We start from the raw sequence: 15,161 nt of genomic DNA, 5'->3' as shown, positions 1-15,161 counted from the left end.
CTCTCGCGGCCCGGTACCAAACGACTCACGGACCGGTACTGGTCTGAGGCCCGGGGGTTGGGAACCGCTGCTTTAAAATATACGCCGTTCAATAGCTGACCTTAATCTTACAGAGAATGATCAAAGCTCATGTAGAAACAAACAAATGAACAAAAGATTCTCTCCTTCATTTCTGTCAAACAAAGCTGTATAAAACGTTTCCAGCTGTTAGCATCATGGTTGCTAGGCAACCTGGGCAGCGCAACGAAGGCTAGACCGTCCCATTTCACAAGCCTCGCACTTCCGGCCTTAGCGGTCTTTAAGTATGCGGCCCTTGTGGACCGTTAAGGCTGCGTACTTTAAGGCTGCAGACCCTGAATTGGGATACAGCCTTTGTTGCGTCGCTGTGACGAAATCGGCCTACAAATGCGGCCTCAGGAGGATGCAGCCCATGAATTTGGACACCCCCTATAGCTTACATTTATTCTGTAAATAAACAGGAAGGTGACATAAGGTTTACAGAGTCAAAGTTCAAAGACGAATCAAATACTACATGATGTTTATGAACACTGTGCAGGAAGGAAGCAATCACCTGACTGATTCTTACATAGTACATCAGGAGGAGCGACAATCATGGGCTCAGTTTACAGAGTTTAAAACAAGGAAGTTATTAATCATCAATCCAAAACAAACATTCAACCAGAGTGGGCAGCCTACCCGTCTGCTGAGGCTTAAAAACATGCACAGCACAGTGTCATGGCATAGACATTAAAAGAAATTCCAGAAAAAGAAAAACAATACAACTGGACCCAGCACTGAACCCTGCAGGAACCCTCCACAGGTGAGAAAAGCAGAGTCAGAGAACCGACTCACAGAGAACATCCTTCCACATAAAACCAAAAACGGAGCAGAGTCACAGATACCAACTATTTTCATTTTAAATGACTCAATAACAACAACAGCCGAGAGAGCATGACAAGTCTCTCCCTTCTGTGCTGACCTCGTCATGCCTTTAACCACACCCCCTCAGGTGTAGAGGTAGGGCTGCAGAGCGTACAGCATCAGTGCATCTCAGTGCCATTACCCTCTGTTCAGACGGCGTCAGTTTGGAGTATGTGGATAACTTTCTATTTAAACCCACCAGCATCAACAGACACTGGGAAGGCCGGGCTGGTTTCACAGCCAGAAGAAAAATGGGGGTGCGGTGGTTTTTAGCCCGTCAGCGGGAGCCTGTGAACTGAGCCAAAAGCTTTTAAATGAGAGATTGACCCCCTACCTTCAGCTGCGTCCAGCAGTGGTGATGCTCCGAGGTGGGATCAGACTTTTGGGAGGGCTTTGGTCTACTTTCTCCACAGGGAGTCAGAGGGTACCGGCGCCACTGGCAAACACTTCCCAGAGAGGAAAGCAAGCCCGTGGCGGCGGCAGGCAGGCGGGCTCTCTGATTGTCTGTCGCTCGGTGGACCGCACCTCATTAAAGATGTCGGGGGGGCTCAGTGTGCTCAGTAACTCCCGGGCCGTTTCACTGGGAATAACCGAAGTCTGCATAAGTTAAAGTTGGCTTTTTTGGCAGAAGACTAAACTCCACAGAGAAAACGGCTCAAACTGTGAAAGCAGTCATTAGCTTAAAGAAGTCTGTGCTGCGTTATCAACGAGCCAGAGCCAAAAAGGTCTCCGCCCATGAGTGCCACTCCAGAGACACACGCTCAGATTGATTTGGCCTCTGGGAGGGAAAAACACAGGTAACACTGCATTGTATACATTGCTCTGGTCAGGCATTTATCCGAGCTGTCTACTGTTTATATTTAATTCCTGCACAGTTGGTGTGGAGCACCCATAATTTCATTGTAAATGCACAATGACAATAAAGGGCTATTCTACTCTACTTTTTATGCATCAGTGGGTACTTTAGCAACACTCTTACTGGATCTCATTCTGAGAGAAAAAAAAAAGTTATATACAGGGAGTGCAGAATTATTAGGCAAATGAGTATTTTGTCCACATCATCCTCTTCATGCATGTTGTCTTACTCCAAGCTTTATAGGCTCGAAAGCCTACTACCAATTAAGCATATTAGGTGATGTGCATCTCTGTAATGAGAAGGGGTGTGGTCTAATGACATCAACACCCTATATCAGGTGTGCATAATTATTAGGCAACTTCCTTTCCTTTGGCAAAATGGGTCAAAAGAAGGACTTGACAGGCTCAGAAAAGTCAGAAATAGTGAGATATCTTGCAGAGGGATGCAGCAGTCTCAAAATTGCAAAGCTTCTGAAGCGTGATCATCGAACAATCAAGCGTTTCATTCAAAATAGTCAACAGGGTCGCAAGAAGCGTGTGGAAAAACCAAGGCGCAAAATAACTGCCCATGAACTGAGAAAAGTCAAGCGTGCAGCTGCCAAGATGCCACTTGCCACCAGTTTGGCCATATTTCAGAGCTGCAACATCACTGGAGTGCCCAAAAGCACAAGGTGTGCAATACTCAGAGACATGGCCAAGGTAAGAAAGGCTGAAAGACGACCACCACTGAACAAGACACACAAGCTGAAATGTCAAGACTGGGCCAAGAAATATCTCAAGACTGATTTTTCTAAGGTTTTATGGACTGATGAAATGAGAGTGAGTCTTGATGGGCCAGATGGATGGGCCCGTGGCTGGATTGGTAAAGGGCAGAGAGCTCCAGTCCGACTCAGACGCCAGCAAGGTGGAGGTGGAGTACTGGTTTGGGCTGGTATCATCATCAAAGATGAGCTTGTGGGGCCTTTTCGGGTTGAGGATGGAGTCAAGCTCAACTCCCAGTCCTACTGCCAGTTTCTGGAAGACACCTTCTTCAAGCAGTGGTACAGGAAGAAGTCTGCATCCTTCAAGAAAAACATGATTTTCATGCAGGACAATGCTCCATCACACGCGTCCAAGTACTCCACAGCGTGGCTGGCAAGAAAGGGTATAAAAGAAGAAAAACTAATGACATGGCCTCCTTGTTCACCTGATCTGAACCCCATTGAGAACCTGTGGTCCATCATCAAATGTGAGATTTACAAGGAGGGAAAACAGTACACCTCTCTGAACAGTGTCTGGGAGGCTGTGGTTGCTGCTGCACGCAATGTTGATGGTGAACAGATCAAAACACTGACAGAATCCATGGATGGCAGGCTTTTGAGTGTCCTTGCAAAGAAAGGTGGCTATATTGGTCGCTGATTTGTTTTTGTTTTGTTTTTGAATGTCAGAAATGTATATTTGTGAATGTGGAGATGTTATATTGGTTTCACTGGTAAAAATAAATAATTGAAATGGGTATATATTTTTTTTTTGTTAAGTTGCCTAATAATTATGCACAGTAATAGTCACCTGCACACAGATATCCCCCTAAAATAGCTCAAACTAAAAACAAACTAAAAATTACTTCCAAAAACATTTTTTGGGTTCATTGAGAACATGGTTGTTCAATAATAAAATTATTCCTCAAAAATACAACTTGCCTAATAATTATGCACTCCCTGTATATTCTGCACGCTACCTTCCTGCAGCAGCTGCACAGTTTGCCTGCTTTGGGTTGAAAACCTTATTTTGGGCTTTTTCCGGAGCCGAGGCCGGCCTTAGTGTGACACCTGGCCCGTGACTGAGCCTCGCTCCTCCTCTTCCTGATTTTCCCAGATGATAACTCTGCCCTGTTTATCCATATTCCATTATCTGCCATTTGAATCCTGGAAAGTCAGGCTGTACATCCTGCTGCTGTTACTTCACCTTTGCCTGTCTCCTTGAAATGACCTTTAGTATCACACGCTAGAAGATGCTCCACAGACGACGGGTTTTCCAACTTTAATATGGGAAAGCTGGCTGCGTGCCTCGAATATGAAAAGGATTGCTTCAGTTCTGCTCGTGGACAACGTCAGAGGAGCTTCTGTACTCCAAAGGAGATGGGTGTTACCAGTGTCACTGCTATCAGCAAGAACAGGAGGCTACGGTTCACACAGACTCTCAAACCTGGACAACAGAAGCTGGAGAATCGTTTCCTGGTCTGACGAGTTTAAAGCATGGATCCATCCTGTCTGTGTCCGTGTTCAGGCTGCTGCTGGTGTGACTCTCAGTACCAGCTGAGCATCATTTAAACTCCACAGCCTGCCTGAGTGCTGCCGCTTCTTCAGTGTTTTTAGCAGGATAACAAAGCCCCGTGTCTCAAAGCTCAGACTGGTTTCTATAACATGACCATGAGTTCACTGCACCCAGACGGCCTCACAGTCACAGATCTCAGCTGTGTAATGATGTCACAATGACGTCATAAAAACCCGGACCAAAATCCTCGAGGCTGAGCTCAGACACCCTTCAGAGGAAGCTCACTTCAGCCCTGTTATATCTTTCTGATGAGCGTGTGTTGCAAAAGTAGATGATGATTAAAACTTGAAATATTTACACCTGTTACAGTCACAAAGACACATTTGCAAACTCTTTGATGCTTTTTCACAGGAAGAGGCAGCGTACCTTAATTTTTTAGGACATGCCCGAAGCCCATCTGAGTAATTGCGACTCCAGCGAGGAATAAAAAGAGTTTTCACTTCAAGAAACATAAGTCTGCTTGAGGAGGGACTCCATCCAGAGATGAGCAAAAGTCTAAACATCTCCTTGCGATTCATTTACAAACTTTTGTCGGAGGGGGTGGATGTGTCCTCGGTAAACTGCTCTTTTAGATTGTACGGGAAATGGTTAGAATTTCCTCAGAAAATAAATGGATTACTTGAGCCTCTGGGAGTCACTGTGAGAGCAATCAAACTGGTCGGCCAGGTGGAGAAAGGATGCACAACCTCACAGTTACTGGTTCAATTTACCGTGGCTCATGGTCGTTTGAAATTACAAAGGTAGAAGGTAACAGAAGCCATCACTGCAGCTCCTCCTCCCCGTGGGCGAGTGGGGACTCATTTAATCTCCGGGGGGGGGGGGGGGGGGGGGGGGGGGGGGTCTCGGAGCTGCAGGGGCTGTAATCAAGTTGGACTGACATGATTATTTCTTTTTATTCAACCACGAAAGCTTCTTTGAGCCATGACTGAGTTACAGACGGAGAAAGCACGATGTGATAAATGAAGTAAAAGTTGTCCGTCTCTCTGCCGCCATGCTACGTCACTGCCACTTTGCTTCAGTTGCAGGGAAACAATTACTTCCTGTTAATGAGAAGCTTTACAGTGTCTGCATCACAGAGAACTGCAGGAGTCACAGAGAGAGCCCTCTCCGTTTAGAAATCACTGAGATTCAGACAAGCACCGGCAGCGAGACAACGTGCTCTCGAGGTAAACAACACCTTCCCCATGCTCTCCGTCCTCAGGTAGACCATCGCCACGTGAATGTCCGTGACCCTGTCGGACGTTTTAGGAGCACTTTGTCTCCCTCGTGGCTCAGACACAACATGAAGGCAGCGCGACAGCTCTTCCTGCGTCTGACACTCAGGGCTCCCTGAAGTCATCACAAACACTTGTTTACTTCTTTAAATGCTATAATCTCACTGCAAACACTCACTGCCTAATTTATCCTGCCATGATGCTCTCAATATTTTCCATTCTGCTCCTTTTTCTACTGACTTAATGCCGGCAATTGCACCCACACCCGTGGTTAAAATATCGCTGTAACTACAGGAAACGCCAGAAGAAGAAAAGCCCAAACGAGCGTGACGCTGGAAGCTGCACGCACATGCTCCTCTTTGTGTTTCTCTCTCGTCTTTCTCTCAAACAGCTGCTGACTTCAGTTATCGGCGTCTGTGACAGTGAACAGGTGAAGAAGAAACGTCCAGCGGTGTGTGCGGTGCTCTGTGCAGCTTTGATGAAGAGCTTGACCCGATTAAAACAGACTTGTTGGAAACATACACCTGAGTGTTTGCTCTAAGCGCAGAGTTGGCCTCGAGCAGCCGCTGGATTTCCTGCCAGAGCAGTTTAATAAGCATCAACCCGGCTGGTTACAGCGAGTGCACGGAGGCGTTCGCCCGCAGCTGCAAACACGACAGTTGTGGGAAACCACTGCTCTGTGGCGTGCAGCTGTGAGGGAGGGGATGATGGATGCGGCTCCATGTATAAATGTGAGCTCTAAGAAGTTCAGTTCAGTTCATTTTTATTTCAAACATATACATTCACCAACATTTTATAATATCATCCCATGCAGTTGTTTGAAAAGGAAAAGTGATGAATCTCAGACAACAGCAGCGGGCAGCAGCGAGAGGAGAGGGAAACGCTCTGATGCGGTCTCACATGATTCCCTCCTGTTCTAAAAGCAGCAGCAGGTTTAACACAGAAACTCTGATTTTAAACTTAACAATCCAGATGTGACACAAGTGCAGACCAGCAGATCAGCAACAGTGCAGTTTATACACAGACACTGAGGACCCTCCTCTTCAGCTCTGTCCTTTTCTCCATTAACTCGTCACCTTCTCGAGGTGCTAGCCTCAGGGCGGGACTGAAACTTCAGCTTCAGACATGGAAAAGTCGTGAATTATTTTTTTTTTAGCTCGTGTCTCATCCCGCAGCGCACAACTGAAAACAAGCATGACAAACAGGAAAGAAATTCACACACACACACACACACACACACACACACACACACACACACACACACACACACACACACACACACACACACACCTCTGTCCTGCCCGGCAAACACAACCTCCGTTAACTGTTATGAGTGAGAGGGCGCCTGACACAGACGCAGAGAGCTGGGGAACCTGCCAAAGCTACCTGTAATCACACTGAAGTGGACTTCCTGTTCACTTGGCTAATCAAAGTGGCCTTTCATGTTCCTTTTTCGTGCAGCACCGGGGTTCTCTCCCAGGCCCACCATGAGTGGCTTTGACACACAGCAGGGGAAAAATCATGGTGTCTAACTCATTTAGATTCACCACAACAAACAGCAAAAATGCCACATTTTGCTCGTATTTCCTGACTGTAGCTCAGGTGGTAGAGCAGGTCAGCTATTAACCGGAAGGTTGGTGGTTCGATCCCAGGCTCCAAGGCCCAAATATCCTTGGGCAAGATACTAACCCCATGTTGCTGTCCGATGCACCCATTGGAGTGTGAATGTGTATAATGTTAGACAGTAAGCACTTCACAGTTTAGAAAAAGTGAATGGGTGTGATTGGGTGAATGAATTAGTTGTATAAAAGCGCTTTGAGTGCTCAGATAGAGTAGAAAAGCGCCATGTAAGTACCAGTGCATTTACTATTCAAGCAAAGACCTTTAAAAAGGCTGAAAAAAATAAAACCAAGTGAAACAGATTCATCACCCCACTCTCTGTAAAACTGACAGACGTGAAAGGAACTTTTACAACATACCTTCCACAGTCAGTAATTTATGCTTTCATCCATCAACTACCGCAGAGATTCTGAGCTGTTCCCAGACCAGCAGAGAGTCTACCACAGGCCTGTTACCAGAAACCAGATGCTGAACCATCAAACATGGCTGTGCACCGCCTGCACGTCAGAGTCCCTCCCCTGCCTCAGATGCTGTAGTGAGCCACCCTAATGAGGAAATTCATTTCAGCCAATTCTAATCCCAGTCTTACTCTTCAGCCTCTACCCAGACCCCTAACCCCAACCCCACAGGTGTGGACTCTGTTGGATCAGGCCTCTGTTCATCTCAGCAGATAGATAAAGTGTCTGCATCATTGCAGACGCCGGGGCAAACCCTCCCATCGCTCATGGATACAATAGGATCCCTCCACCTGCCTCACACACCCGGAACAGAAAAGATTTTTACTGACTAACCCAAGAACTTCATTTGTTTCACTGCAGCCTTCACACTCTGCAAAGCCATGCAATGGGCCCTTTAGCAGGCCTCCGGGCCACATGTATGACACCCCTTATACAGAGTACAACAGGCGATGGGGAGGGAAAACAACCAACACGTGTGGGGTGCCCGAGACGCTGACTGGCTGACCGTCGACGTGCTTATCTGCAGGAAAAACAAATCCACTGCATTTTAATCTAACTCCCTGGACAGAAGCATGAGAAGTGGAGGAGAGGAGGGTGGAAGTGTAGGAGGATGGAGTTGCAGGGCAAGCCTGACCTTCCCCACCCAGCAGGAGGTCTGTGCTAAAGACAGAAATCCTCAGGCTGACCTCTCTACTTGCAGCCCAGCTCTGCTTGCTGTGTCTCTTTTAGCTCAGAGAGCCGATGGTTTGGTTAAAATGTGCGACGTGCAGAATCATTTCTCATGTGTGACCTTTAGGGTCGATTATCAGGTGAAACCTATATTCTCCGATCTCACAGTGGGAGCTCGGTGATGCAGTGATGCAGCTCTATATGGTCAAAAGCATGTGGACGCCTGACCACATGCAGCTTCCATGATTTGGAAAAACAAATGCAAGGAATAGTTTGGGTTAGTGGATAAGTGCTGTGAGCAGGTAGAGTTACACCCCACACTTCCAGAAACAAGCGGAAAGACTCAACGCTTGTGCCGCTCGCTAAAACAAAGTGCTTCCCTTTGGCAGCAACCGGACGCGGTTCACCGTGATATGAAAACCGTTTTACCGTTCATGTCAGCCAACAGGAGGAGGAGAGGGAGGGGTCACCTGATAGCTGGAGTTGAGCGTGACTCAGTCATGCAGTGTGAAGTGGATTTTTCACTGATGTTTAAATATTTATCGGTTTCTCATCTTTGCATAAACTGTATGTGTATTAATGCCGCTTCCTGCATGCTGTGAATAAACCAGCGTGACCTCATTTATAGCCCGGCTTGTCTTTTTCCCTGCGATGGTCTGAAATGTTTCGGCCCAGCAGCACCAGAGACAGGTTGGGTCCTGTCTCAGAGATCGGTGATGATGTGAGGGTGAACACTCTCTGCAAAGAGACGCTGACTGGACTGCCCAAAGCGCTGACCTCAACCCCTTCCAGCACATTTGGGATAAGCTGGAACCCTCCTGGCCTTATCGTCCCGCATCAGGATCTGAGTAATGCTCTTGAAGCCACGTGGGAACACATGCCTGCAGCCGGGTCCCCAAATCTGCTGCACAGCCCGGAGCCAGACGAGTTTAATGCCAGTGTGGCTCTCAGCCATGGACTGCACCTCATTTCCAATTTATCTGAATTTAATTGAGTTAGAAAATTCTCTTTTCACATGGAAGTAATGAAAAAGGACATTTCCATTTCATTTTAAATTCAGTTAATTAACCTCTGAAGACACTTTCACTGCTTTTCCTCTCCACGTGACTACGTTACTTCCTCTAAAAATACACGCTGCTCCATGTCAGATCTTTGACTCAGTTTGTCAGAGTCACAGGTGAGCCGAAACAGGCGCAGGAAGCAAAGGCCAGAGGAATCCGTAAAAGGTGAACGTGTGCACACATCATGTTTGTGAAAGGGTAAAAATACGACAGCCGGCAACACGCAGCACAAAGTCCCAGCGGCACACCACCTCTGTGCCACAGCGCTGTAAGAAACAACAAAGAGAAGAAGAAGAGAAAGCTCACGCGACGTCCACACGTCCTCTCTCGTTCCCATCAACAGCACATGCTAGCTGCTCAGCTGCAGCCTGTGGCAAAGTGACTCAGACAAAGGAAGCACGCTCAGCGCCACGGCGAGTCTCGGCACACACGGCCACGCGGTGAGGGTTAACGAGGAAGCTGGGACTGTTAATGAAGAGGGAAGGTCTGCTTCTGTCACAGCCACACACACACACACAGCTTTTAACACTGATGCTTCAAGTTTAACCATTCATCTGGTCCAGTCTGACATGATTGAGACCCAGGAACTGCTGACTGCTGTCAAACATAAGGCCCGGAGGCCAGAACTGGCAAGGCAAAAGAGTCCAATCTGGCTCACAGCATGGCTTTGGAATACATGGCAAAGGGCGTAAACTTTGGACTTTTATTTGCCTCCGAAATAAAAACTACACCGGAGTAACTGAGCACAAAAAAGTTTTTGTTTTTAAAAGGAACGGAGATGAGATGTAAACAAACAAAAATCTTGTGTTTTACTTTTTAAATAAAGTTTTCTGCATACGTATTTCTTACAGTTGTGCAGTTCCTGCAGCCGCGGTTCTTCATCATGTAGAAAGTCATGCTTTTTCTGAGACTGACAGAAGGGGCGGTTATAGCGCTCGCTCCTCGAGGCTACAGTCCAAATGAAGTGAGCCGGTCTGGCTTACTGAGGATCAGAGTGGACTCTAATGGCTCATTGTGGGAAACAAGTTCCTGCTCAAGGTTAATAAACTAAGCTTCGGTGCAGTCGTTTAAAGAGCCCGCGACCTCTGAAGCGTTTCTACACTATTTAGAACCTCGTATTATTAAAGAAGATGTTTTGTTGCTTTGCAGACGACACTCACAGCTTCTTCCTCAGACTTCAGACATGTTAGAAACCTGTTTTAAGAATGAAAAGTGGAAGCTGAAGCTTACAGTGGTATGTGACGCAGCAGAGTGCCGATGCACATCTTCATCTCCAGTCCCAAAGCAGAGGCTCTTCTTCTCATGTTTGTGGCTTTTTGGCATTTCTAATGTGATCAAACGGCAACAAACGAGATGTGGCCTTCAGGTAATCAATGTGAGACACAGCAACATAACAGCATCGACTGTAAGGAACACGGCCAAGTCGTGTAGCATTCCCACCGCTGCCACTCAGTGGCTCGCTGATCCCCAGCAGCAGTTGCAGCTACGCTGAGTTCCTGCGCTTTCCCGCCATCGCTCTACTAAATTAGAATAGAGTGCTCACTTCAAAAGAAATCTGCCTGCGCTGAAATGAACTGACCTTTCGTGCAGGAGTGCAAGTCAGAGTGACGCTCAGCAGAGTGAGAGGGAGAGTTTGCTCAAGGCCGTCCACTTTTAACTCTAATCTGCCCGAGAGCTCACACGGAAGCACGCGAGACTTGGCTGGCCAGCAGCTCTTAGAGCGCCAAACACTTTTGGCACATCAGTCAAAATCACTTCCTGTGACATTTTCCATCTTTGACCGATCACACTGCAGACAGATGCCTGCAAATGTAAAAACAGCAAAGAGCGAGCGTTTTGAAGACTGAGACGCAAGTCTGAAGGTGACTCATCTCTGCTCTCCTCGAGTATCAAAATTTAAGGCCGACTTTCTTTGTTTTCAAACCGTTTAAACCACTTTAGAAGAGCAATGCAGCACCTCTGTATAATCACACACTACACACATCAGTCACTAAAATACAGAATACAGCAGGAGACAGTCTCAGAGGCATCCTCAGAGCATCTACAGACAACAGCGTGCTGCCCCAGTCTCATCTCGTATTTACATTCAAAAGCTAAAGTAATCTCCTGCTCACACATGTGCACGCAGTAGCAGCACCGTCCCTGCTGCAGTCCCTCCTCCTTTATCACAGCATCCAGCAGAGAATCTCACCGGACGCTCGAGTGTTTTGATTTCTCCTCCTGTTGCTGAGCGTGGCCACACTCATAGGACAAACGAGCTGCAGACAGCCGGTGCGCGCGCACGCCTTTATTAGCTTATCGGGATGTGTGTGCAGAAACCGACAGAGCGAGGCAAATTCCATCTGCGTAATTCAATCAGAGGCAATGAAGTAAATGAAGATCAACAGTGAGGCGTCATTCATGTGGAGAGCAGCGAGGATGACCTGAGAGCAGGAAACAGTATTCATCTTAAACAATCCGATAAAGCGCCCACGTTACAAAGACCTGAGGATCCTCCCATGACCAGCGTTTCCATCAAATTAACATCTCCACATGTGACGCCTCTACAGACAGTGAAGCCTGCTGGATTTATGAGTTACCTGCTGCACTACAGCAGTGATGTTCGTGGATTCTCCATGTGCCGTTCTTCCAGATGTTTAAGTTTCTCTAACAGCAAGCAGGAAGCTCATCTCAGCTGTCACGCATTTTCATTATTTTTTAAATAATGGAGCCTTTTAATGATTCTCTCCCATCATTACAGGAGATGATCATACAACAGGTCAGAGGTCCATTTTTACCTGATACCAGGATCACCTTCTACCCCGATTCCTCCTGGGTACAGTTCTGCAGTACTTTTAGAGTCACCTTTAGAGTCCGTGTGGAGAGCACACCTGAGCATCACACTTTTTTTAACATAACAGACCCAAGAGGGCTCAGTCTTATTGTTGGATGCAGAAACTGTATTTATTGATTACTTTAATGGCCGTTATAAATATGAAAATGATCAGTCTGTACTTCAGTGAAGATTCATCATCATCCAGTGTCCTGATCCTAACCTTGAAGCCGGCAGATGTTGAGCAGCTGATGGAGGAGACCAACAATAAACAGCTGGTAGTTGACGTTAACTACCAGTTAAGCAGCAGGGAGAGAAAGTCTGTTTCTGTGCTTCCAGTCTGTAAGGTCTGTGAAAGGATAAATACACCCCCACTTTCAAGAACTACTCTGCCTTTAATGTAAATATAATGATCCCTCAATAGGTGGAAGTGTGCCCCCTGCTGACTTCAGCGTGACTCAGCAGCGGTGCACACAATCAGGCACGAGCCTGCAACACAGAGAATGAGCGGTCATGGCCAGATGAGAATCGATTGCAATTGGAGGACTACTGTAGCTATAAATAGCCTGGCGGGGCTATTACGGGGAACTGTTGGCTACTGCTGGAAACCCGGAGGAGGGAGAGGATCAGGCGAGGGAACGCATGTGAGACACGTGGCTTCGTTGTCCCTTCACTCGTCACCTCAGAGGGAGACCAGACAGGATGTGTTTATCAGCTAAAGCTGCACCCACAGTTGGTCAGTGCTAAGAATCATCCAATCATAATCCTAAAACAGGCACTCAGATGTCCTGGGCGGTACCGTAACCTTAGAGCAGCCATATTATTGGTCAGATAATGTCATTAAAAGCACAAACGCGTGTCCCAGATGTCCAGTCCAGGGACTCCAGTTAGCTGAGGTGAAGCCTAGCAGACAGCTAGCAACTACAGCCACCTGTGGTGCCATCCACCTGTCAGTCAAAGAGGCCCTGTACAGCTGTTGTGAGGGTGAAATTATCTACAGAGACCAAAACAGTCTGTACCAGCCTGTAAGCATGTTTCTTTTAACACGGGAGTCTATGGGGAGTGGCTCATTGCTGCCTCTGCTGGACACCAGAGGAACTGCAGCCAAACTTTTCCTTGTGAACATTTTTAGATTTTTATTTAGTCCAGGAGTTAAAACAACAACAACAACAACACAAAAGATCCAGAGCTCACAGTCTCAGTGAGCTCCTTGTGTGCAGGTTCATTCACACAACAAGTACAAATGAGTCTTTTTCATGTATGTCTGCTGTTTTTTTAAATCCTCTCTAATTCATTAGAAACACAAACAGGGATGTTCCAGGTACTGTGGACTCTCTGCATCTGTGGAAGTACCTAGAACTGATTAGCCACATAGGGGCTCGAGTCAATAGTTCCACAGGAACCAGAACCAAGTCCAGGTAATCAGCTGAAACGACTGTTACTGACGGGATTAAAGAGCAAAACTCAGCAGCAGCGACCTTCTAATGGGACGCTTCTGTTACTATGTCTAAGAGTAAATTACTCTGCTGCCCCTTTTAGCTCCGCTTTAGATAAAAGCACAAAGACAAGAGAGGAGCAGATTGTACACGTGCTGTTTGCCTCATTACGGCTTGTTAAAGAGCCTCATTTGTCAGCGGGGCCTTGGCTGTGGTGCAGACTCAGTTTTCTTTGCAGAAATAAGCCTAATAAAAATACAATAAAGGAGGCGCCTCACAGAAGTACACTCAGGAGCAGCCACACCGCTCGCTCTGCTCTCCTGCGTCAGTACACACCACTAACACGGGCCAGATTGCTGATGGCAACTCCAAAAGCAGACCTTTCATCTGCTGTTAAAGATACACGACAATTTCACATCAACCTAAAGCCATGCTGCTCTGTGAAGCTCTGCAGTCTGAAGACTACAGAGAACAGAATCAAAGAGGTTGAACACAGAAACAAGCATTCCCACACCAGACCCAGGATGCTCCTCCTGCCTGGATTGGCTCGCCCAGAGTCATCCTGGTCTGATACCTCCTGGGGGAAGAGCTCAGAGGAAGACCTCGCAACCCCAGATGGGGTTTGGTGACAGTCACGACAGTTAAACGGTGAGAAAGGGAAAGTACCAAACTGCTTATAACAGATCGGGGTCTTTGGTCTGGGTTTGTTCTCTAAAGAACAAACGCAGAAATTAGATTTCTTTAAATTGATTCCCTGCACAAGCAGTAGCTGAGATGATGCTGAAAGTGTTTAAAAACCACGACTCTGCTCAGAGCTCACATTAGAAACGCATGAAGGAAAATCTGAGCAGAGGAGTGGAAATCAGCCCATGCTGTGACTCAATGTGCAGAATAAACATACAGCGGATATAGTGGTGGGTCGTGTGATTAGGTAGAGGAAGGGTCCATAGGGGGTCCATGACCCTCTTGGGGACACCTCAAATCTGGGAGTTTCCACCAATTGTCCAGATGCTTTTCTTTCCAAGCTTCTTGGATGACAATGACCTGGATGAGTGAGAACCTTCACGAACATACAGCAGACACTTTAACCCACATGTCTGAGAATTGATGCATAAATAACAGTAAGAGGACGAGTTTCTTTGTAAATCCCGTGACAGCATAAAGTCGATCGTGCGTGCTGACACGCGTGCCATTTATATTCATACATAAGAAGGCTCGGCTCTCGGTCTGAAACACGTTGCAGTTGAGCCTGACATCGTGTGCAGATTTAACAGCCCGCCGCCCGACACACCGCAGACCCGCTCGTACTTACACGTGAAGATGACCATGACAGCACGCAGCAGTAGGTCGATGGCGGTGTCCCACTGATCTGGCACGCAAGCTACCATGGATGGTATGAGGATTTCTGCTGGGACATAGAACTGCAGGGCGAAGGTGATGAAGATCCCGAAGCAGTACAGGAGCTTCACGACCTGGTACATCCTGGAAAATGGGGAGGAAGGAGTGGAAGGAGTCAAGTAATGTGTGGAAAAATGTGACCTATCCCGCTTATTTTTACTCCTAGATTCTCCTAGAGTAGCTTTGCATGACTCATAGTTCAAAATAATGCTATGTTTTAAACAAGCCATTTCGCCTCCCCACTCTTTGAGTGAAGTTTCTTCTGATTGGCTGCCACTCACCTACAGACAGTTTAAAGAGCAGGTAGGTGGAGCTGGAGAGGATTTCCACTCTCACCAAGGCAGAGAAAAACCCTTTGAGGTTGAGTGTTTATTTCCTCAGTGTCCGGCTGGAGAGAGGGGGTA

The 15,161-nt window shown here is 47.0% G+C and overlaps 1 protein-coding gene across 3 annotated transcripts in view; it reads right to left on the bottom strand.

The window, feature by feature from the left end:
- Positions 1-15,161, bottom strand: part of slc36a1 (solute carrier family 36 member 1) — a 39,179-nt gene that overhangs the window by 4,794 nt on the left and 19,224 nt on the right. For all 3 annotated transcript variants that reach the window (XM_082551474.1, XM_082551473.1, XM_082551475.1), the window contains one exon: positions 14,672-14,841. In XM_082551474.1, the coding sequence (XP_082407600.1) occupies positions 14,672-14,841 (170 nt within the window). The remainder of the gene's footprint in view (positions 1-14,671; positions 14,842-15,161) is intronic.

The sequence above is a fragment of the Aulonocara stuartgranti genome (assembly GCF_965226115.1).
Source record: "Aulonocara stuartgranti genome assembly, chromosome: 2".
NCBI lineage: Eukaryota > Metazoa > Chordata > Actinopteri > Cichliformes > Cichlidae > Aulonocara > Aulonocara stuartgranti.
This window is presented reverse-complemented; position numbering and strand designations above follow the sequence as displayed.